The sequence below is a fragment of the Sphaeramia orbicularis genome, chromosome 17 (assembly GCF_902148855.1).
Source record: "Sphaeramia orbicularis chromosome 17, fSphaOr1.1, whole genome shotgun sequence".
NCBI classification, from domain to species: domain Eukaryota; kingdom Metazoa; phylum Chordata; class Actinopteri; order Kurtiformes; family Apogonidae; genus Sphaeramia; species Sphaeramia orbicularis.
This window is the reverse complement of record NC_043973.1, coordinates 52,359,705-52,385,494: the sequence shown is the minus strand read 5'-3', so window position 1 is coordinate 52,385,494 and position 25,790 is coordinate 52,359,705. Positions and strand designations below refer to the sequence as shown.

General features: G+C 37.9%; 1 protein-coding gene across 3 annotated transcripts in view; it reads left to right on the top strand.

The window, feature by feature from the left end:
- Positions 1–25,790, top strand: part of LOC115436789 (disco-interacting protein 2 homolog C) — a 300,991-nt gene that overhangs the window by 253,697 nt on the left and 21,504 nt on the right. For all 3 annotated transcript variants that reach the window (XM_030159721.1, XM_030159720.1, XM_030159719.1), the window contains 6 exons: positions 10,790–10,870; positions 12,675–12,798; positions 17,487–17,608; positions 21,310–21,421; positions 23,025–23,134; positions 25,262–25,392. In XM_030159721.1, coding sequence (XP_030015581.1) covers positions 10,790–10,870; positions 12,675–12,798; positions 17,487–17,608; positions 21,310–21,421; positions 23,025–23,134; positions 25,262–25,392 — 680 coding nt within the window. The remainder of the gene's footprint in view (positions 1–10,789; positions 10,871–12,674; positions 12,799–17,486; positions 17,609–21,309; positions 21,422–23,024; positions 23,135–25,261; positions 25,393–25,790) is intronic.

Here is a 25,790-nt window from a genome sequence, read left to right as displayed (position 1 = left end):
AAGACGGACGGAAAACATTTCACATACAAAAGAGGCTGAATAAGACGCCAGACGAAGACTGACAGGAAGCATCAGGCGGTGTGTGTGGTACAGACACGGTGGATTTCTCATCCTTCTCTTGTGCTGAAAATGTTGTCGGTTATGGCATCAGGCAGCCGGCGGTGAAACAGACTCTGTAGAGAGTAATGAGAAGAGACAAGACCAAATAATAACAACGCTCTGCACCACAACCAACACCACTCCAACCAGTGTTGTCACCCTCTGTCTTAGCTACACAACACCACTTTTATAGATTGTCTTCATTTTCCTGAACTAATAACCTTCTTTGTTTTGCTCCTTTTAATTGTTACCCTGCCCCCCGAAGGGGAGGCAAGGGATATTGTTTTTGGTTCGGTTTGCTTCTTTGATTGTTAACACTTTTGCTGCAAACCTATTGATTAAATTCATACCAAATTTGGTTTACAGATTGCTAGTGACTCAGAATAGATGTGATTACATTTTGGGAAAAGTAGGTCAAATTTCATTTTTTTTAAATGAATTTTTAAAATCTTTTTCTGTGTCTATGCTGACATCAGCACACATACAGACGTGATGACATCAGCTGGATCGATGCCAAAATAAGCTACAATGCGTACAGGGGGCGGGGTTTGTGGTGCCTGGCACCACTTATTTTAATACACCCCCCCCCTCAGTTTGACAGTTAAGGCCGAGGGGCAAGGACCTCAGCCCCAAAATGACACCAGTGCTGAAGTACCGTAGCCTCTGAATCGCCTCATAACTTAGTAGTTCAGTCTATGTTGCCATGATAACCCTATGCAACGCTTGTAAAAATATACACATGCTATACATCCACATAACCAGAAGAACATCAACTACAACAGGGGTGTCAAACATATAGCCCATGGGCCAAAACCAGCCTGCCACAGGGTCCGGTCCGGTCCCTGGGATGAATTTTTCCATCCATCCATTATCTTCCGCTTTATCCGGGGCCGGGTCGCGGGGGTAACAGTCTAAGCAGGGATCCCCAGACTTCCCTCTCCCCAGACACCTCCTCCAGCTCTTCCGGGGGGACCCCGAGGCATTCCCAGGCCAGCTGAGAGACATAGTCCCTCCAGCGTGTCCTGGGTCTTCCCCGAGGTCTCCTCCCGGCAGGACATGCCCAGAACACCTCCCCAGGGAGGCGTCCAGGAGGCATCTGAAACAGATGCCCGAGCCACCTCAGCTGGCCCCTCTCAATGTGGAGGAGCAGCGGCTCTACTCCGAGCTCCTCCCTGGTGACTGAGCTCCTCACCCTATCTCTAAGGGTGCGCCCAGCCACCTGACGGAGGACACTCATTTCGACCGCTTGTTTCTGGGATCTTGTCCTTTCAGTCATGACCCAAAGTTCATGACCATAGGTGAGGGTAGGAACATAGATTGACCGGTAAATCGAGAGCTTTGCCTCTCGGCTCAGCTCCTTCTTCACCACGACAGACCGGTACAGCGACCACATCACTGCAGACGCTACACCGATCCGTCTGTCAGTCTCACGCTCCAGGATGAATTTTTGAAATGCAAAAATTACACTGAAGATATGAACAATCAAGGATGTTCAAGTCATTTTAGTTCAGGTTCCACATACAGACCAATTCAATCTCAAGTGGGTCAGATCAATAAAATACTACTATAATAACCTACAAATAATGACAACTCCTTTGTTTTAGTGTTATAATTATATGAAAATGTTCACATTTACAAACCATCTTTTTACAGATATGAACAACTTGAAATGTCTTTGGAGAAATAAGTGTAATTTTACCAATATTCTGCTGGTTATTAAATGTTTTGCTTATTTGTATATCCACTGTAATCAGTAAGTTGTAATGCTAATGTATAAATAATTAACTGAGGCAGAATAGTCTTAAAATTGCACCTATTTTAAGAAATTTCATGTGGTTCACATTATAGTTTGTAGATGTATACATTTTCAGAATGTAATTTAACTTTTTTCATTGTTATTTGACTGGTCCCTGAACTTTAATGAGTTTGACACCCTGTCCCAGACTGATTGTTTAGGCCAAAAGTAGAGCTTTTTCTCATCTAGTGAAATTCCTGTACTTTTTTGATATCCTCCTAAGACCCAGGAAATGTCAGTAAAGTACAAGCTTTTTTTTGTTTTTATTAAATAAGTGCCTATATTGAAAACAACATGATTAAACAGTTTTTTCAGATGCAGTTTTTTTACATTTTTATGGAATGTCCTTTGTGGTGGGCCGTTTTCTTTTTTTCTTTTTTTTTGTATAAAGTTGTGAAACTATTGTCCACAAATGTGGACAGAAAACCCATAGCTGGGTCTTAGGAGGTTATCACTATATATTGTGTGTTGCAGAAAAAACAGTGCATTTATATCATTTTTTAATTGGAATATTGCGTAATGTAGTTTGTTCATGTAAAGTGTTAAAGTGTGAACTAGAGGTCAGTGTGTGGTCACGGAGTATTAACCATTTTCAGTTCTTTTTTATGTTGTGATTTGTGAATAATTTGGAATTTAATTTGTGTGGCCTGTTATGGTTATTTTTCACAATGTTGAAAGGTTGATGAGACGGGCAGGAGTTAAAGTTTCCTCTAATCCTGATGCTTCGTTTGATAGTCCATCGATTCATTCCTTCATCTGTGTGTTCATTCATCTGTTGCTGCTCGTATAACATCTCATTTCTTGGTGAGCGACCTGCCTCCTGTTCGTGTCCATCTGTCTGAAAACCAAGCCCTGTGTGTGAATGAGCTCCTCTTACCTTCAGACCGGCTGTGGCTGCGTCGGGCTTCAGTTAAATGTTTTGTGTATCGGTTTAATCCGACAGAGTGAAATGTGATTGACTGTGAATGCCTCCTCAGATAACATTTATCTGTTAGACAGCAGAACAGAAATACTGTAGCACTTCACAAAGATGTGACCGACCTCACTGTAGATCAGATGATGGTGTGTAATGTGAAAAGGAGACCAGTGATACAATCTGTGTTTACCTCGACCCACTGCACCATAATATTCCTCTAATATTGGAAGGAAGAGTCATGACAGACATCAGATGTGTATGTATATTAGTATTTACCTAGCCTAGAGCTGCACGATTTTGGCCAAAAATAAATCCAGATTTTTTACTCTAAAAACTTGATATTTGATTTTGATTTTGGGTAAAACAAAAGACAACAGAAGTCGACATTTTTGTGGGTAGCCTGCAATGCAAGGCTCTGCTCCCTACCTCAAATCTGAGATGTTAACACAGAATCCCAGAAATTTCTGTGATGGGCCCACAGAAGCGATACCAATGCAAGCCAGTGACAGGCATCAGTCGTGCGTGTGTAGACCACGTAAGATGAGTTATCCCCATGCAATTATATTTAAATTGGGGGATCCGTGCGTGGAGGAGGCTGATCCAGGACATGCCAGAGGGATTATATCTGTGGTCTGGCCTGAGAACACATCAGGATTCCCCCGGAGCTGGTTTAATGTGTCTGGGCTCCTCTGCTGAGGCTGCTGCCCCTGTTACCTGGACCCGGATCAGAAGACGACAGTATGGTATGGATCTGTGCGTGGACAACGTAAGATGAGTGATCCCCATGCAGTTATATTTGAATTGGAGAACCTGTGCGTGGACCACGGCTTACATTGTTATCCCTACTGTGGGTCCATCACAGATTTACACGAACTTCTGTGAAAGACCGCTCTCACAGTTAGGAGGAGGAGCCTACGGTAGTGTGCGACCCAGAGGGGCGCATTCCGGAACATGAGAGAGATGAAATCGATTTGACGATTTTCCTTTTTTAAAAATTGTCCTAATTAAAAATTCCGATTCAATTTAAAATCAGTTAATCGTGCACCTCTAACCCAGCCTGTATTTGAAGACCAATCCCTGTTTGTTCATGTCAACATCAGCCTATTATTATAAACGTTTCTTGTAAGTCACTCCCGATTTTTGATGACTTACAGTATTTTTTTATTTTACATGTTTGCAAATGGCACAAATTCAGGAGTTACACTGAATTACATGCAACATTTTAACTCCACTTGTACTGGTTTTGTTTCTGCAAAAGCCACATGATACTGTTGTGGAAGTGGCTGATACATGGATTCACATTTACAAGTTTAAATAGATCATAGTTGGGCGATAGAACTAATTATTTAATTAATTAAAAAACATGTAAAATGTTAAGATGGCTCATAACAGTTGTTTGTGAGTTCTGGTGGTAAGTTTCTGTTTTAGGTGTCAGTCTGAGTTTGTAAACCCCTGATCCAAACTGATCAGTCCTTCACCATTTAACTGTTTCAGTTTTTATATTCATGTGCATTACTGTGATGTAAAAATTCTACACATGCCAGGTGGCCGTGTGTTGGGTTTCAGTGAAATGATCTGATCCTGACAGAAGATACAACAGAGCTGCAGACTTCAGTGTTATGTTAACATAAGAATACAACACCAGCAGCCGAGCTGATAAAACTGAACTATTCCAGACCAGATTTCTATCTAGAGCCAGGAATTTCACGAGAACAAACTCCCCCTCTGTTCAGACAGAGGTTCTTTGTGGAGGTATTTAACATGCCAGTCCTCTCTCTTAGAGATAACATGGGCTTTATCTGCAGGTTCCAGTCCATTCAGCCTCAGGCTTCATTTCAGAGCGATGGGTTAAACAGGCACTCACAGCATCTCCCAAATACAACCAAACAGGCTTTAGTTTCAACATCTGATCAACATTTGAGACAGTTTGTCCTTTCAAAAATAGCATCTACTCTATAATAAAACACCTATGCATTTTCTGCTTTAATTCTTAAACTGCATTTTATCTCTGTTTTAGATGTAAAATAGAGCAAATCAGACTGAAACTAAGGCTGCAGTAATTAATATTCTCACCATAACAGATCATTTGCACACGGGGTTCATTTGCAGATCTGGTTAAATCTGGAAAAAAAAATAAAGGAAAAATATCTCAAACGTAAAACTCTAAAAACAAATGAGTTTCTAACTCACTGCTCACTACTGTTTAATGCTGTATGACAGACATGAGACTGAAAGCAAACTCTTAAACTCTAAAATCTGTTGAACCAAGGATTACAAGTGAACCAAAACCAAAGAGAGGAAATGCAAAAAATGTACAATAGAGGAAATAAAATTCTGATGAAACGTGTGATTGATCAGTCATGATGAGGAGGCTGAATTATTGCTCTCTCATCCATGAAAAAGCACATCACAGCCATTTTAGATGAACATGACAAGAGCGTTCTGCTTCTTCTACTGTTTGTTAGAGACATATCTAATGTAGCCTGCAGCGCCCCTTGCATTCTAGATTTTCCACTCCAAACCAGTTTATGAAAATACACATACTTTGCGTTTCCTTTTTTCTTTTTGCTTTTTTTCTGCATCTTTTCAGAAGTTTTTTTTTTTTTTTCATTTTCATTGAAAGTTTATGAAAACACAGCCTGTAATATGTAAATTAAGTTTCTACCTTCAAAGAAATACCAAGAAAAATCCACATTACTACATAACTGTACATAAATCTACATACATTTAAATAATATTTACAGCTAAACTACAACTATCAATGAACTATGCAAACCAGGAACAATAGAGATAAAAATAGTGGAAAAAAAGACAAAACACACTAGTAGAACACTCTAAAACAGCACTATCATTATTATGTACAATTATTAACAAGAATTCACCACAAAAACACTGCTAAAACTTTGCTAAAACGCTGTTAAAAGTAATAAAATTCTTCCATCTCTCTCTCACTGACTGCACCCTGCTGCTCTCTGCTCCACCCAAATGCACCCCTCCCCTTCAGCCAATGCAGATGTCTACCCTAATGTGGTATAGACCAATAGAAAGAACCCAATCTCAGCTTCTGGATGCCTTTTAAAGGTCGTCAATAACACATATTGTTCAGGAGTTAGTCATTTGATGGACGGTGGATGTAAAAATGTGGCGCCGGAGACACAATCGTCCTAAAAGGGTTAAAGGCCTCCAACAAACTACACATTAATATATGAAGCAGGAAGCAGAGAGAACTGGAAAAGGAAGCAGACTTTAATTTGCTGTGATGAAAGTTTTATGAAAGCTCCGAGTCAAGCTGACAAGCAGCAGAGTGATGTTTTCATCGGGGAGAAAAACTTCCTTTAAATCTTTTTCCCCGAGAGACTTGAGATGAGATGAGAGAGCGATTCTTCAGCCAGGCTTCATGAGATGACGGTGCGAGTGTAAACGCTGAAACAAGAATTACACGGCATCCGAACAATGAGCACTGGCGCCGGCAGGTTTATGTCAGTGACAGCTTTCATGAAATGAAATGATCGAATATGAACAACTTAACTGTTTGATTTTGTAACAAACTTTGATACTTCAAGGCCTTAAAACCTCTTAGTAAATGACTAGTTTTACTTTTTATGACAAAAGAAGGTTTTCTAAAACCCAAACATGGTCCATTAAGACTCTTAAGTTTTTTCACAGTAAAATATTTATGCAATCAAGATTAAAATTTGAGATGGAAGGGATTAATTATATTTCAATGGGGAAAATTGATTTGTTAAATGAATAAATCACAAAACAAGCACGGTTATGGAACAAAAGGTTTGTGTCCTTTCTGTCCCTACCTGGTCCACTTTCATAGACTTACTCAAATAGTTGAATGTTTGATTCCGAGAAGGATCCATCTTCTGATTCCATGTATTGATCTTCTCCAACTATCTAAACCTCCAAATGCTAAACTCACCCCCATTTGACATTACCTTAAACCACCAATACTTACTAAAAATCCCATCAAAGCTCTGATTCAGTTGGATCCACTTCTATATCATTCATACATATAATAGTGAAATAGTGCCTTTAATACGTATCCAGCTCCATAGAATGACCAAACATGACCTTTGACCTGAACTCATTTGAATATCATGTTGAAAATACAGCAAAATCATTAGGTTTGACTTTCAGAGTCTAAAAGAACATTCTTGTCCACCTTGTAGAGTCTACTGCTTGAAATATTTTCAACACACTGTATTTATACATCAGATATATCAGCTATAGAATCTACGAGGAGGGCAAGATGTTCAACTTTAAGGCAAACTAAGAAGGTTTAAAAATCATACATTCCATGCAGAAGTGAATGGAACATCCAACTGATCACCTAAACATGTCTGATTTACACCAATAAGGAAAATATTTGTATCTGTGTAAATATTGTTATTTATTCATGTTGTTGTTATTATTATTATTGTTATTATTATTTTTATTATTAATAAGGTATACTTGTTATATTTATGAAATATGAGAATATAGTTTTGTTTGTTATTAAATGTAAAATTCAATTGTTAAATTTAAGAAATATGTAAAGAAATATAGTTTTGTTGCTTAATAAATGTAAAATACAATTGTTTAGTTTAAAAAATATAAAAATATAGTTTTGTTGCTTAATAAATGTAAAATACAATTGTTCAGTTTAAAAAATATAAAAATAATATAGTTTTGTTGCTTTATAAATGTAACATCTACTTTTTGTTCCCATACATGGTCTTATTTCTTAGTGTTACAGACATTTTCAGGCTAAAAGGATCTATTTTGGAGATGCTTGATATTACTGTTTTGAGTCATGCATCACTGAACATGGTCCAAAATGATTTTCTGGACATAATTATGCATTTGACTGAGCCACACACACCTACTTATTGAATAAATCCAAAGTGTGTAAAACAGATATTAGACCAGATCATGTCCTTAGATTGTACTGTGAGGTTCCACTGTGTTCCAGAATGATAGAGGATGGAGCCAGACTCCCAGCACTGGCATCAGACTACTGTCTGTGTACAGACCTCTACAAAGGCCACAGTAGATCATAACTCCCAACAGAACTAAGAACTGAATTTTCTGAAGAAACCCAGTGCAACCATTAGACCTAACAGAAGGGTTTTTAGTTTTGATCTGACACTTATTTGGCCTGGGGGCTGGACCTAAAAGCCTCGAAAACCCTTTTATCAAATCACTTCCTCCAGAAGTCAGAAAGTCCAGTCCCCTCCATTACAGCTGCCTGTTACTATGTTTGTTCTGCAGCTGAATGTGAAATAGAAAAAGAATCGGATTTATTCATCTCGACCCTTGACTGAAAGAGAAAGGTTCACATATCAGCTCCTTTCAGCATAATAACCCAGGAGCAGCTGGGCTTGGTCGGTGAAATTGGTCCAAATCAAACCCTCCCAAACAGTCACGTCGTGGTTGGTAGGTTAAAACTCCACGCTGGATCGTCATCTGTCACCATTGACGCTCGTATAAAGCTGACTTTGTGTCTTGAATCGCTGTGTGATCCTCGACTTGGCAGAGAGCTGTGAAAAATTCATGAGGCCAGAAACAGACTCTCCGCCTTGATTTGTTCTCCTCTCCCATCTCTAATTTCCATCTCTTTTTCTTTCTGCTGTTGTTACGCTCTCAGGGCCTTGGCGTTTGTGTTTTCCACTGTCTTATCTTTGTCTTTTTCAACTTTAGTGCAAACATCATTTTACCAATAGTCTGTCAAAAAGAGAAGATATTGAGTTTTACAAACAGCACAGTCTGTATTGACAGAGCGAATATCAGACCTACCAGATTCTCTGACTTTAAAGTCATATACTACTTACAGTCACAGAAAAAAAATTATTAGACCATCAAAAGTCATCAAAAACAATGCTTATGCAATCAAGTACTAACTCCTGTGTGTATCATGTGACTAAAACAGACAGAAAATAAAACATGGAATGCCTAAAAGCACTGTTTTTGTCAGTACAATGCCATAGCTACTGATGTAAGAACTGAAGTGATTTTGGTTATTATCAAGAAAACATGGAAATGGCTAGAAATCAGCTCTGAAACTAAACTAATATGAGCTATTTTTGTTGTTATTATATTTGTCCAAACAAATGTACTTTTACTTGTACCAGATCTAATAATTTTTTCCGCAACTGTATATTTATTCACGGTTAGTCATTGATTAATCACTGTTAATTTAAGATATATTTGAACAGTTACCCAGTTAGTTTTTAATAGTCAAAAACAGGTTATTTCTGGTAGTGCTGAGTTATTTTCTGGTAGAAAAGGTCAGAACTGACACTGGATTGTCAGTATATCAACCTTTAACAATTCACTGTCCGTCCTCTAGTTTATTATAAGGACTTCCCATTAAAAATGTAATTAATTGATATATATTATGGTTAAAAATGTATGTCAGTATATATAAGTTAAGGGTCCTGTTTGAATTATTCCATCATTTACACATATTTTAATTTTACAAGTCAATTTGACACTGAGCTGTTTCACACTAAACTAGAAGCAACTTGTAAAATTGTATTTTAGATAAACAAACATAGTGACACAAAATCAGAAGTGTATTGCTGTTATCTCTTTGTGTTGACCGCCATGCATATTTTTCTTAAACTTTGCGTCTCTATGAATGTGTCATCTCAGGAAGTCCTTGTTTAAGGGATTTTGTCAGATTTTGCTAAAAGTTTCTCTTGGATGTAACTGAGATTAGGTTTTTGTGGTCAAGGTCACAGTGTCACGTCCATCTGTTCTTATGAGTGCAATTGAAGACCCTGGAGCTAAAAGTACTGAAGTCACAAAAAAAGTCTGTTAAAAATATTTTTAGGGTGGACTTGACTAAACAAATACATGTTTATATGCTCAACTTGAATTGTCCAAAAATGTGACTTCAGTACTTTTAGCACAAGGGTCTTCAATTAGGATTTTGGATTTTTTTCTACTTTGGCACAACAGTTCCAATGAATTTGGACTTTTCTATAACACTTTTTTCTATCCTGATTCTGATGCTGAAAGTGTTTTACGTTGTGTTACACTCACCCGGGGTTCACTGTCCCACTGAAGGAACCTCTGACATGATCCACATGTTCTGTGGACGACAAAGTCTATCCCCTGAGCCATAACCACTGAACAAATTACATACTGGTTGCGTACAAAGTTACAGCCAGAAACGCAAATGTGGCGGAGTCATCTGATTGAACTTATGGTTCATGTTTTATTTACACTATATGGACAAAAGTATGTGGACACGTTGAATTCAGGTGTTTCTTTTCTAACAGGGGTCTGGGATACAAAACAATAATGATTGTCAGAATATAGTTTTATATTGGGATAAATATCATTGCATTGGTTAGTTTGGTTTAAATTGTTATCTTTGCTTCCAAAATGCCTCAAAGATGGTTTTTACTTAATTTCTCTGAACATTGTCTGCATTCTTTTCTTTAATTCTTCTCGGTTCAACTGGACTGGTTTAGCTCTTTTGAAATAATTTCATCCCTCATCCAAGAGACTTGTTCATTGAACTGAAGAAGAGCTAAACCAGTCCAGTTGTAGTGAGAAGAACTACCAAGAAGATTCTCTCAACATTGATTTTGTTTTTGTTTTTTTATCCATGACTATGATTTTAAACATTCTACCACTAAATTTCTCAAATATTTCTCAAGCTCTGACTGTAAATAATAATTTTCTGCCACAACTAACCATCTACTTTCTTCATATCTCACTGAGGAAGAAAAACCTCCCATTAAACTTTAAGGAAACATTGATGTTTTTATCTCTACAGCTGTAGACATGATGTGTCCCAATACTTTTGTCCATTTAGTTTACAAGCATGTCATTATTGTTTTGTATCCCAGACCCCTGTTAGAAAAGAAACCCCTGAATTCAATGTGTCCACATACTTCTGACCATATAGTGTATAGACAATGTATTTTTTTGTTTGTGATCATCCCGGTCTTATTGTTTGTGTTGTTTGTGTCTTCCAGTTCCTCTTCCTGTCGGAGGTGTTACAGTGGCGAGCCCAGTCCACTCCAGACCACATCCTCTACACTCTGCTCAACTCCAGGGTGAGACTTCACTTTACAGACTCTGACATTATCACATTCAAACATACACACTCAAATGCTGCCAAATACTATGAATAAAACCTGGCAATGCATCGCAAGTACACAGGTCTTATTTTTATTATACAAAGACCTTTTTTATGTATATATTGTATTTTATATAGATTTTTTTGGGCTGAATCTGGGACCTCGGGTACCAAATGTCATGCCATCTCATGTATGAATGTGCTAGTATGACAGTAAAGATCCTTGAATCCTTAAGTGATAAAGCCGACAACCCAACAAACGATCAGAATTTCACATGGATGTTAAAGCTATTTATTATTTATTTACAGATCAACATTTAGATTTTTACTCTCAGATCAGGAAATGTGTAGAAACAGAAACTAAAGTCACAGAAATAAATTAAACTAAATGATAAATAAATTCACAGGTAAAGATTCAGGGGTACAGCCTGTGGGCTAAAACTGGCCCGCCAAAGGTTCCAATCCAGCCCGTGGGATGAATTTGCAAAGCGCAAAAATTACACTGAATAATTTAACAATCAATTGTGTTGAAATGGTTTTAGTTCAGGTTCCACATACAGACCAATATGATCTATAGTAAACTAACAGCAGAATAACGTATAAATAATGACAACTACAAATTTTCCTCTTGGTTTAATGTGAAAACTAGAAGCACTCGGAGAGCGCAGACCTCCGCCAAGGCTGATCAGTGGCGCCCCCCGTGGGCCCCCCCACCCCCAATCACCACCAAAATTTAATCATTTCTTCCTTATCCCATTTCCAACAAACCCTGAAAATTTCATCCAAATCTGTCCATAACTTTTTGAGTTATGTTGCACACTAACGGACAGACAAACAAACAGACAAACAAACCCTGGCAAAAACATAACCTCCTTGGCGGAGGTAAATATAACATTACACTATGAAAATATTGATGTAAACAAACTATCCTTTAACAATAAAATGTGAATAACTGGAACAAATATGAACAACCTGAAACGTCTGAAGAAAATTAAGTAATTTTATCAATATTCTGCCTGTTACTAAATGTTTATGTAGCATTGTGTGTAAATCCACATGTATAAAAGCTGAGGCATAATATTGTTAAAATTGCACTTATTTTTCTTACGCAATTTAATTTTTTCTGGTTATTCACATCTTTTTTGTGAACAAATAGTTTGTTTCATTCAGTGCAATAAAAACATTGTTATGAAAATATTTACACGTACAAAGAGAAAAGCTTGAAGTTGTCATTATTTATAGGTTATTTTGTTATTATTTTTACTGGTCTGACCCACTTTAGATCAAATTGGGCTGAATGTGGAACCTGAATTAAATTGATTTCGACACTCCTGCTCTAAAATGAGTTTAACCTCATTATTATTAATGAAAAAACAAAAACTCTTATTATTTTTTTGATCATGTAACATCAGTTTCTTATGCACTTTCACGACTGTAATATGTAAGAGTTTGTATAAAGGCGTTTTAGCTCTAGACGTTTCAGAGCTGCTTTAAATAACCTTTAAATTGTCTCCTGTGCAGAGGAAAATGGTTTATTTTTATAGAGGGATGTTATTGAGGATCACAGTGTCATAGAATTACTGGACAGTGTGTGTGAGATTGTGTTTGTGTTTTCTCTTTATAACCGTTGTATTATTTTGCATAATCCCGATACGATCCATCGGTTTGTTTACAGCTGTTCAGCTCTGAGATGTGGCAACAGAAAATACGACATGACATCCGCTGATGCACTCTGCTGATTGAATGTGTCAATCACTCTCTTCTGTGTGTGTGTCCTCCAGGGTACAATAGCCAGCTCTCTGACATGTGTTCAGCTGCATAAGAGAGCAGAGAAAATCGCCGGGATGCTGGCTGAGCGGGGCCACCTACAGGACGGAGACCACGTGGCACTGGTCTACCCTCCAGGTAAACACTGCACATCAGGATGAAACGGCAACATCCCACCTTTACCTCTGTAGGAGTGAAATAAAGCACCGAAGAAGCACAAAAAGAGCAAATCAGAACAAAATGCACTAAATAATGCACTAATAGAGTAAAAGAATGATATTAAAACATGTACAGTGGTGGAAAGACCGTTTTTTATTCACATTATGCATTTGTGATATATTACATTAACCCTTAGATGGACGAGTGTCTGGACCCTCCATGCTTCCATGAATGGGTCAAAATCACCTATGTGTGTTTTTATGCCATTTTTGTTATTTTGTCATGTTAAAAATAATCATTTGTATTATATTTTGTTCCACAACAGAATGATTTCATGTTTGAAATATTTTTTTTTACTTTTAATTTTTTCAACCATTGTTTTTTTATTTTATTGTTTTTCTTACAAATAATGCAAACAATAATGCCAACGTACAATACAGAACTGTGCATTATAGAAAAGAGAAAAAAAAAGAAAGGAAGGAAAAAACCAAAAGAATCCTTAAACAAAAATAAAAAATGATCAAAGTAATCCCCTCAAAGTAATCCCATTTATCCGAAAACATCAGAAAACATGAAGGATTCTGGAATGTGTCTAAAAAAGGGCCCATATACTGTAAAACTTTTCAGTAGTACGCTGAAGCGAGTTTGAAATGTTTTCCAGTTTTAAGGAGGACATAAGGAAGTGGGAGGGGCAGAGTCTCTTCATTTGAGTAGGACAGCACACCTCACCAGAAGGGATTTTTATTTTTTTAAAACATTTTTAACAATTTTAAAATGTTTTTCAAAATATTTTGAAATTCAAAGTATATATAATGTATAGTTTAAAACCGCAATAGAAGAGTGTCAGCTCAATGTAGAATGAATCCAAGGTTCAGATGTAGTTCCATTGTAAATGAATGTAGGTCATTTTGACCCAAGTGTGGAAGCGTGGGGTAGTCATACAAAAACTAGATTTTCATGAAATCTATAAAAGGTAAGTTCAAAATTTAAATGGCATGATGTTTGTAACACTTTCTTTGAGGAACACCTGGAATATTAAATAACTTTTCATTTCTCAGATATTGCAAGAAAATAACCTCAGCGGGTCATTTTGACCCACTTATGCATGTGACGGTTCAGAATCACTCTTATGTCATTATTGTTATCCAAGATGATAACAGTGGATGTGGCCTGATGTCTGTCACTGCCAACTTTGTTTTTTTTTTTTGTTTGTTTTTTTTACTCCTTTTTAACAATTGTCACCAAAAAAATCAGTCTGCTGTAGGATGTTTAATCAGCAGAAGCTTCTGGGTAATGCTTTACCTCAGTCTTTGTGTTTAGTCAAGCTTTTAGTTGACGGGGGGGTATTTTAATGTTTTAATTGCCCAATTTTTATCTCACCAGTCAATAGGTCATGAACTATTGTAAAGGCACTGTGTCCGATGTCATCGCTGTCTTTGTTATGACTTCTACAAAACTCCTGCAACTGTGTTTTTCATACTAATACTAAACATATTCAGTTGTATAATTGGTTGTGAAAGGTGTTTATGTAGCTGATGAAAATGAATATCTGACTGATATTCCAGTTTAATGCGGCCGTCTGTAGTCTGACTAATATAAAACAGCCCCATGTTTTATATCCTACGTGATTCACAGTTTGGTGTTGAGATATTTACTTGCATCCAAAGAACTGTTGATATGTATGAGTTTCATGTGTTTAGTAGATGTGTTTCTTCTTCTGACAAAAGTCAGATTGTATGTTTAGGTTTACTCTGAGATCACTGTTTTAGGCCAAATCAGCAAATGTGTACAAAAAAAGAAAAACTAACTAAAAACCCACTCTAGATCAAACACATAAATACACTAAAATTAAAAAAAGGGGAAGTATGTGCAATAAGTCGAGCAATAATCTTCTGCAATTTGTGCAAAATTCTCTGTTCTTGAAATAACAACACAATATTTATTCAATATTTATCCAAACGTAAATGCACTATTTTTATATGGACTTACATTCATAGACATACATACTGTTAATATTGTCTAGTCATATTTTGTCTAGTTTTATTCTACTTTCAGTTCTGCTCTTATTTTTACTTTTTGTAAAATTCTGTTTTCTTATTGTATTATTAGTTTTATAATGGTTCTGTTCTTATTTTCTGACTTTTTTTTTTTTTTTTTCAGAATAGAATTGATCTGTATTGTCACTGTCATAGGAGCAATGAAAATCTGTTTCGCAGCAAAAACACTAAGTGCCAAAAAGACTGTATAAATATAAGGAAATACACAAAAAACTAACTATACTACAAATGAGAAATATGTACAACAAATAAGGATCTATACAGGCAGTATGGGATATATACAAGGTAAAAAAAATAATAATAATTTTGTTGCCCTGACTGGAGTTGCACAATTAATGTCATTGAACACAATGACAGTAAAGGCTATTCTATTCTGTTCTATTCTACTCTGTTCTAGTCTCTTCTACTCTATCCTATTTTATTCTATTGTACTTTGTTCTATTCTTTTCTATTGTATTGTATTCTCTTCTGCTCTATTCTATTCTACTCTATTCTATCCTCCTCTATTCTCTTCTACTCTATTCTAATCTATTCTACTTTATTCTATCCTCCTCTATTCTAATCTATTCTGCTCTATCCTCTTCTATTCTATTCTACTCTAATCTACACTGTCCTCTTCTATTCTACTCTATTCTCTTCTCTTCTGTTCTATTGTATTTTCTTCTCTTCTACTCTCTTGTATTCTATTCTATTCTATTCAATCCTATTCTAAATTATAAGGTTCATTCCTAGCTGCTGTGACTGAGCGGGTGGTTTTTTCGGCTCAGTGTTCCTAATTATTGCAGGTTTAAAATGAGCAGGAGCTTCATAATGATCCTTAATCCTCAGACGACCCCAACAAGGACAAACCATGTGTGTTTTTAATGAGGGAGGACACAACAAAGACGTTCAGCCACATCGAACACAGCCACTCTGGGGAAAATTAAGGCGTACGGAAAGAATAGTAATTTCCCTGCAAGCGGTGGAGTCAGGCGTCCATCACGGCGGGATGGAGGCAGCCATGCACGACCAATTCCCCGACACCAGGAGATCGTCTTAAAGCTGCATTCAATTAATCGCATCCTGAATCCGCCGCTCGATATTTAACCTCGTCACCTCTGTGGATGTGTAGCTCACTCTTTCCTTTTTCTCTACTTTCCATCGACTTTTTTTTTTCTTTTATCTTCTGTTGTCTCTCATTTCTGCTTTTCTTCCTCATATCCTTCGCTCTTATTTTCTCCCTCCTATCTGTCATTCTGTCTGTCATTATACCCCAATTTACAACTTTTTCTCCCTTTATGTCACTTTTTCTTTCCACTTCCTCCTCTTTAAATGCAATGGAAATATAATAACATGACAACATTCAACTATGCATCTACTTCAGTGGTTTCCAGGCTATTTTGGCTCCTGACCCCATTTTAACGTTACAAATTTCTGGCGACCCCAGACATTCAAAACAGAGTCTCTTTTTTTGTTTTGCTGAAATTAATTTTAAATTAGTTTTTGATCATGTAATAGTTTGCTTTACTATGTTCCAAATAAACGTTAATTTTAGACGACATTTAGTCTATATAATGTATATTATCATGGATGGATGCAGTAAAGCCAGGTGTAGATTACTGCACAAAGTGAGAATTTGAGTTTCCTTGGTCAGGATATGTACAGTCAGTCCAGCTTGGATTTACAAGGCTGACAATTAATACTGAACAAACAAGAACTCCAACTATGAATTATGAAAGAGCTGCAGCATCTGAAACTGACCACAATGAACATTTGACAGATAAACAGAACCACAGTGCTTCAGTTTCAGACTCACAGTTTGTCTTTTATGGATTGGGATTGTCTCTGTCAACTCACCATATATTTTTTTTTTTTATTAATAAGGAATTTTTTTTTTTTTTTTTTAATCAATTACTAGAAATTTCAGGCGACCCCATTTGAATTCCTGGAGACCCCAAGGTTGAAAAACACTGAACTACTTACTACAATATAAAGTACAATTACTATATAATAGAACTATATACCTTTATAATCAGGGTTCCTACAGGGTCTTAAAAAGTCTTAAAAGTCTTGAATTTACAAATCTGCATTTAATACAGTGTTTTTATTCAATTCTGTTCTAAGTCATCTTAAAAGGGTCTTAAATTTAATTTGTAGAAACCTGTAGGAACCCTGTATTGTACAACGTGCAATAATCTGTTTACATTTCAATTTCTCCTCCTCTTCTATGTTGATTTATTTGTTTTTTTGTTATTATTATTATGTGCACTATGCTCTGTTGTTTTCTATTTTTTCAATTTTTTTTTTTTTTTTTTTTTTTTAACCCCTCAGCCAACTTCAGGCCAAAGGGGTATTGTTAATCGTTTTGTCGTCTGTCCATTCAACTACATAATTGCATTATCTGAAGAACACATTGAGATGTTTTACACAAAGACAATCTAATGTAAATTATAGGGCAGTAACTTTCAACAGAATCTTACACTATATTTGGCCGAGGGGGATTAAAAGTGCATAGTGCATTATGTTAAATGTTTATTTCACTATTGATCCTATGGAGAGTAAATCTGTTCATCATACTACACCCTGAATAACAATAAGTGATGTTGACTCCCTTCTCTCCGTCTCCTGCAGGTATCGACCTCATTGTGGCGTTTTACGGCTGCCTTTACGCCGGCTGTGTCCCAATCACCGTACGACCGCCTCATCCCCAGAACATCGGCACCACGCTGCCCACCGTCAAGATGATCGTGGAGGTAAATATTCATTTATTCTCATTGACAGTCGAGGGATGAAGGATCTGTCCAGAACATGTTAATCCTGTTTCAAACACATTATGTGGACAAAAGTATTGGGACACATCATGTATACAGCTGTAAGATGTCCTGTTCATGATGATGTTAGATAAAAACATCTATATTTCCTCTAAGTTTAATGGGAGATTTTTCTTCCTCAGTGAGATGTGAAGAAAGTAGATGGTTAGTTGTAGTAGACCATTATTTACAGTCAGAGGATGAAAAATATTTTAGAAATTTAGAGCAAGAACATTTAAAATCATAATCCTGGATTTAAAAAAAAAAAAAAATCAATGTTGAGAGAAATTCAGTCAAAACCATCTCTGTGGCACTTTGAAGCAAAGATAATTTAAATCAAACTAACCAATGCAATGATATTTATCCAGATATAAAACTATATTCTGACATTAGTCATTATTGTTTTGTATCCCAGACCCGTTAGAAAAAAAAACCCTGAATTCACTGTGTCCACGTACTTTTGTCCATATAGTGTAGTGTTCAGGAGACTTCCCCTTTATCGGGCAAGTGACTATCCATCCATCCATCCATCAATTATCTTTCGCTTTATCTGGGGCTGGGTCGTGGGGGTAACAGTCTAAGCAGGGATGCCCAGACTTCCCTCTCCCCAGACACCTCCTCCAGCTCTTCCGGGGGGACCCCGAGGCGTTCCCAGGCCAGCCGGGAGACATAGTCCCTCCAGTGTGTCCTGGGTCTTCCCCAAGGTCTCCTCCCGGCGGGACATGCCCGGAACACCTCCCCAGGGAGGCATCCAGGAGGCATCCGAAACAGATGCCCGAGCCACCTCAGCTGGCCCCTCTCGACGCGGAGGAGCAGCGGCTCTACTCCGAGCTCCTCCCTGGTGACTGAGCTCCTCACCCCATCTCTAAAGGTGCGCCCAGCCACCTGACAGAGGAAGCTCATTTCGACCGCTTGTATCAGGGATCTTGTCCTTTCGGTCATGACTCAAAGCTTATGACCATAGGTGAGGGTAGGAACGTAGATTGACTAGTAAATCAAGAGCTTCGCCTCTCGGCTCAGCTCCTTCTTCACCACGACAGACCGGTACAGCGACCGCATCACTGCAGATGCTGCACCGATCCGTCTGTCAATCTCACGCTCCATCCTTCCCTCACTCGTGAACAAGACCCCAAGATACTTAAACTCCTCCACTTGGGGCAAGGGCTCCCCACCGACCCGGAGAGGGTAGACCACCTTTTTCCGGTCGAGAACCATGGCCTCGGATTTGGAGGTACTGATCCTCATCCCGCTCGCTTCACACTCGGCTGCAAACTGCCCCAGTGCACGCTGAGGGTCCAGGTTCGATGAGGCCAACAGGACAACATCATCCGCAAAAAGCAGAGACGAAATCCTGTGGTCCCCAAACTGGACCCCCTCCAGCCCCTGGCTGCGCCTAGAAATTCTGTCCATAAAAATTATGAACAGAACTGGTGATAAAGGGCAGCCCTGCCGGAGTCCAACATGCATCTGGAACAGGTCTGACTTACTGCCGGCAATGCGAACCAGGCTCCTGCGTCGGTCATACAAGGACCGGACTGCCCTTAACAGAGGGCCCCGGACCCCATACTCCCGAAGCACCCCCCACAGGATATCACGAGGGACACGGTCAAACGCCTTCTCCAAATCCACAAAACACATGTGGACCAGTTGGGCGAACTCCCATGAACCCTCGAGTACCCTATGGAGGGTATAGAGCTGGTCCAGTGTTCCGCGACCAGGATGAAAACATCATGGTTCCTCCTGGATCCGAGGTTCAACTATTGGTCGGATCCTCCTCTCCAGTACCGTGGAATAGACTTTCCCCGGGAGGCTGAGGAGTGTGATCCCTCTGTAGTTGGAGCACATCCTCCGGTCCCCCTTCTTAAAAAGGGGGACCACCACCCCGGTCTGCCAATCCAGAGGTACTGTCCCCGACTGCCACACGATGTTACAGAGACGCGTCAGCCAAGACAGTCCCTGCACATCCACAGACTTAAGGTACTCAGGGCGAATCTCATCCACCCCTGGTGCCCTGCCACCGAGGAGCTTGCCAACCACCTTGGTGACTTCAGCTTGGGTGATGGACGAGTCCATCTCTGAGACCTCAGCCTCTGCTTCCTCCATGGAAGACGTGGCAGTGGGATTGAGGAGATCCTCGAAGTATTCCTTCCACCGTCCGACACATCCCCAGTCGAGGTCAGCAACTCCCCACTTCCACTGTAAACAGTGACTATTTTTGGTAATTTCCGAATACATTATAATACAGTGGCAGCAATAGTTAGTTGAGTCTCCAATCTCAGGTCCAATGTGGTCTCCAGGGTCTGTAAGATCCACCTGTGCATGGATAGTGAGTGGACCTGCTTTGTTCGGTACCATGAAGTAATGGAACTAATGTAAGGAATGATGTTCAGAGGGATCATGTGGATGTGGACAGGGGTCTGGACCAGATCACATGGAGGTCTAATGTTCTAACATGCATGTTCTTTTCACCTTACATGTGTTTTTCTTGTATTTTTATATATGCTTCTTTGATTTTTTTTTTTTTTTTTTTTGCCACTTACGGGTAAGAAACCAAATATGATAACTTCACTGACCTTAATTTTCTACATAACAAAAAGAAAATTTTGAAACATTTCATAAAAGTGTGAAATGTTGAATTTCAGAGTATTTCAATGAGTGAACTATAAAGGGTTAAAGTTTAATGGACTAAAGTCATAGTCATGGATAAACATGACTGTGAATCAAAGTTATTATCGTTAATGAAAACCATGAAGACTGAAATAGAAAAAAACATTTTCATTAATGGAAGTAAATAAAAATCGTGACATAACCATCAAATATAAATGTTTTATATATATATATATATATATATATATATATATATGTGTATATATATATATATTTTTTTTTTTTTTTTTTTTTTTTTAACCTGCTATAGGGAATTTATACATGATACTCTACATATTTTTGTGTCTCTACTCAATTAAATGACCCGACCTGCAAATAAAGTGTCCCAGGTAACCCGCTGATCCGTGCATCGCTAATTTCTTTGAATACAATATCGAGGAAGATAAAAGGTATGAAAAAAAATTAAAACTAAACTAAAACTAAGCATTTAGAAAAAACCAAAACGAATAAAAACTAACAAACCTGCTCTAAAAACTAATTAAAACTAAGTGAATTAGAGAAAAAAAAAGGTCAAACCTAAATAAAACTAAATTATAATGAAAATCCAAAACTATTACAACCTTGGTGTGAAAACAGACCAGACTGTGAACTGAAGTCAGTCTGATTCAGGTTCAAGTGTGTCCCTGGTTTGGATTTTAAAGACAAATCATGGTCTGTCACACATGTTTAACAAAGGCAGCAAAGCATTTCTCTGCCTGCAGCGACTAGGAGTTTAGCCAAAAACCTGTAAAAAAAAAAAAAAAAAAAAAAAAAAAAAAAAAAGAATAAATGTGAGCTGTGAATAATCCTGAGGCCTGTTCATCCATCAGGAGGCGCCGTCGCAGGTCACAGCTGCTGTTCCTCTCATTAACAGCTCGGTTTAACTTGAACGGACGCTCTGCTCTTCCTGCTGTTGGGCATTTGTTGATCACTGGGTGTCACTAATCCAAATGGATGTCGGATGTAAAGAGTGGTCCTTTGTCCTGTATCTGCTGCAGGTCAGTCGGTCAGTGTGTGTGATGACCACACAGCTCATCTCCAAGCTGCTGAGGTCCAAGGAAGCCACAGCTGCCGTGGACTTTCGGACCTGGCCTCCGGTCCTGGACACAGGTACAAACACCTTTAAAGGACTCATTTATTTAAACCCACTTTTATTAGTCTGTGGTTCATTTATTTGTGTATTTGGACCCTAATAGTTCATACAGTTTGAATTTGAACCCTCCAGTTGCTGCAAAACTATCTTTAAATTCATTCCAACAAAAATCCAGTGGATTTCTACAACCCATTTGAATTCCTGCTTAATTTGTTACATCTATAACTAGTTACTTCACGATATTTGCACATATAAGGTCCAGACTTCAGACAAACATTTCTCCAGTTCGACATAACTGTTTGTCAGCAGCAGCGGTTGTAGTCCATACTGAAAATATGTCCAAACTTTGAGTTAATTACCTAAAATGTTCAGTTGTTGGTTGAATGGGACAGAGCAGCACAGCCAACAACCTGGAGGGGGCGGGGCCTGAAGTAGCTCATGTGCATTTAAAGGGCCAGCGCTCCAAACCACCTTTCTGGTGTCATTACTCAGAAATAGGGTTGAAGATGGACCTGTGGAGTTGAATTAATGAAGAATTCAGACCCAAGCAGAGCATTTACAGTTTATGGAGACCACAGGGAAAAGTTGGAAAATGAAGAATTCCATTTAAAAAAAGCAAAATATCACTGCTTCAAAGTCTAGTAAAGGTTCATACTGTCTTCCAAGTACAACTGTGTAGATAATTCATTTAGCAGACAGGGTTAAGCAGGTAAAAACTGCTCCTGTCTGTTAAATGAATTATCTACACACCTTTAAAGTCCTACCCTTTAATAATAAATGGACACATTACATACTGATACACTGAAATGGACAAAAGTATGTGGACACGTTGAATTCAGATGTTTCTTTTCTAACAGGGGTCTGGGATACAAAACAATGACTAATAATGTCAGAATATAGTTTTATATTGGGATACATATCATTGCATTGCATTGGTTAGTTCTGTAAATAATAATTTTCAAACATAAACGTCAATATTTCACAGGAAATATTGACGTTTTTATCTCAAATCATTATGAACAGGACATTTTACAACTGTAGAAATGATTAGTCCCAATATTTATGTCCATATAGTTTAGAGACATCAATATTTCCTTAGAGATTAATGGGAGATGGGGAAAAAAGTAGATGGTTAGTAGTGGTAGAAAATTATTTACAGTTAAAGCACGAAAAATATTCGATGATGCATATGTCTACAGCTGTAAGATGTCCTGTTCATGCTGATTTGAGATAAAAACATCAATATTTCCTGAAAGTTTAATGGGAGATTTGAAAACATAGAACGTTTAAAATCATAGTCATGGATAAAAAAAACAAACAAAAGAACAAAATCAATGTTGAGAAAAATTCAGTCAGACCATCTCTGAGGCATTTTGGAAACAAAGATAAGAATTTAAACCAAACTAACTAATGCAATGATATTTATCCAGATATAAAACTATATTCTGACATTAGTCATTATTGTTTTGTATCCCAGACCCCTGTTAGAAAAGAAGCACCTGGATTCAATGTGTCCACATAGTAAATCATATGCTTGCGTTTTTTGTTGTTGTTTTTTTAATCCTTTTTTTTTTTTTTTTAAATATTGTATTTTTTTGATGATGTAAATGTTCTGTGCAGACGATTTGCCAAAGAAGAAACCTCCTCTGCTGTATAAACCGTCCAACCCTGACATGTTGGCCTACCTGGACTTCAGCGTGTCCACCACCGGGATGCTCGCTGGAGTCAAGGTAAGAACACGACTCAAACGCACACGTCTGTATCTGTGTCGTCACTCAACATCAGACACACAGTCGTGTTATCAGCTCCATGGTCATGTGATCTGTGTTTCAGGTTAGAATATTTCAATCACATTGCATGATTTCTCCTTGTATTTCTGCGTCATCGCTTTAAAAGTTCTTCTAGCTGCATAAAAGAACAACCCTGAGCTGCAACTACGCCTGAAAAGAGCAAGATCTGACAAAGACATACAATCGCGGTTTGACTTCTGACATGAGTCATTATTGTTTTGTATCCCAGACCCCTGCTAGAAAACAAACACCTGAATTCAACGTGTCCACATACTTTTGTCCATATATTATGTCACTGCATGATTTGATTAAAACATCATATTTCATACACTACTGCAGTTGTGATATAATACACTAATGTTACCTAGGTCTACTTTACAAACACCCCCCTTTGAATGGGCTGATGGGGGTGGTGGTGTTCATGTCCAGTTTTACATTTTAATCATAAAAAATCCTGCACGCTTTGAGATCCTCTAATCAGCGGTGCAGAAAAGAAAAGCAGAAGCGGAGGAAACGATGTCAGTGTGTTTTCTCATGTGCTGCTAAATTGCCATCCATTACGTTTAATCAGTGTGGTTAATGAGCGGATCCGTCAGCGTTGGATTAATGGGGCCAGAACACAATGAGAACAGCAACGGCGGTCAATTCATCAGGTCACTGCTGCCTCTGAACTTTTTGTTATGCTAATTGTTGAAACTGCGGACCTGTTTGTGATTAATTAATCATTTGGAGCTCAATGAGAGGAAGAATTTAAATATGATCCTGCAGATTTTCTTTGTGTTTTAACTAAAAGAACAAGAAAAGGGATGATAGTGTTGGTATTTAGCTGTAACATCCTTCTAAAGCATTCATGAACAGACACAGTGGTCCTCAATGGGATCAAACCAATGACGTGAGTTATGCTGAAAGAATCTTGTACCAGAACTCCCGCCAAACCCCCACCCCCACCCCTGTCTTACGAACTATTCACCCCCCACATAATGAGCATAACATAAAACATAGTAAGCTATTTTTTTTAATTATTATTACTGCTTTATTATTACTACTTTGCTACTTGTTTCTACTAGTACTTTCTGATGTGCAATTGCATTTTTTTTTTTTTTATAGTTTTGCTATTTTCTTGTAGTATTTCTTGTGTGTATATTTGGTGTTTGTGTTGCTTTTGGAACCTCAATTTCCTGAGAGCTTTGCCCAAAGGATCAATACAGTTCTATCTAATCTAATCTAATTTTTGTATTTGGGTGATGTACTGTAGTGTTTAAAGCCTGGAATAGTAATGATAAAAAAGCACAAAATATATTATTGGCAGCAAGTCAAAAAAGCATTAGAAGAAAATGGTTAAAAGTAGACACCCCCCCCCCCCCCCCCAAAACATCAATGAGATTTACATCATGGAAAAGTTGTGCAAAAAGAAAAAACTGACAAGATTTGGACCAAATGGACTGAGTATGTAAAACCAGTACAATCTGAATTCATTTGACTGTATCTGTAATTCATTTATTTTATTTAACTAGCGGCATTGTACCCGTGGTGCCATTGTATGATAGCATGAGAGGTTAAAATCGCCCAGAATACCACACAACATTTGAATATCGACATAAAATTGTGCCAAGTAGATAGTCAGGTAATGTTTCTATTCATTTGGCAAGTTTGGCGGCGATCGGGCCTGTGAAGGCTGAGGAAAATCCATACAAACGTCCTCCTGTGCTGCAACATTGATCAGACGGTCACAGAACGTGCATTATATAGTAGGATTTTACCTGGATGTATTTTCACTTCTCATTTATTTATTCATTTTCCTTTTGAAGTATCGCCTGGACAATGAACCAAATGTTACTATATGTAAAAACACTGAAAAAGCATCTTTTAAACATCTTTGCAGAAACTGATGCGAGCGTATTTGGTTTGCTTTTTCAAATTAAAAGAGAATTTCTGTTTGGTTTTTTTGGTTTTTTTTTCTTGAGTAAAATCAGTAAAAATGATTCTGCTCTATTTTAAAATGGCACTTTCTGTATAAAACTGTCCATTTTCAGTCTGAAGGTGTGTGTGTCCTCTCCTCTGTTGCAGATGTCTCACACAGCAACGAGTGCCTTCTGCAGATCAATCAAGCTGCAGTGTGAGCTTTACCCGTCCAGAGAGGTCGCCATCTGTCTGGACCCGTACTGCGGCCTCGGCTTCGTCCTCTGGTGCCTTTGCAGGTCAGACACACACACAGAATATACATGAAAAACACACCCAATTTACCTGAAATGTGTTAAGAAAAAAAAGTGCAATTTTATTTATTGTCATTGTACTTATTTAACCAGGTCAGTTAGTCAAGAACTGATTCTCCTGATTCAACCTGGCCAAGAGGCAGCGCACAAACAGAATACAATATTAATATTTTAACAGCATTCGGCCTCAGTTTGACATTTACACGTGTAGTATTAATTATAGATCACAGAGGATCTACAAATACACAAAACATTTAGTAACAGGCAGAACATTGATGAAAATGATCACAGAAGTTAACAGTAAGCATGTGGAAGTGCAAATGTAATAATGTCTGGTTGGAGAAAAGATCATTCTGGACCTGGTTGACACGAGTGGAGGGGAA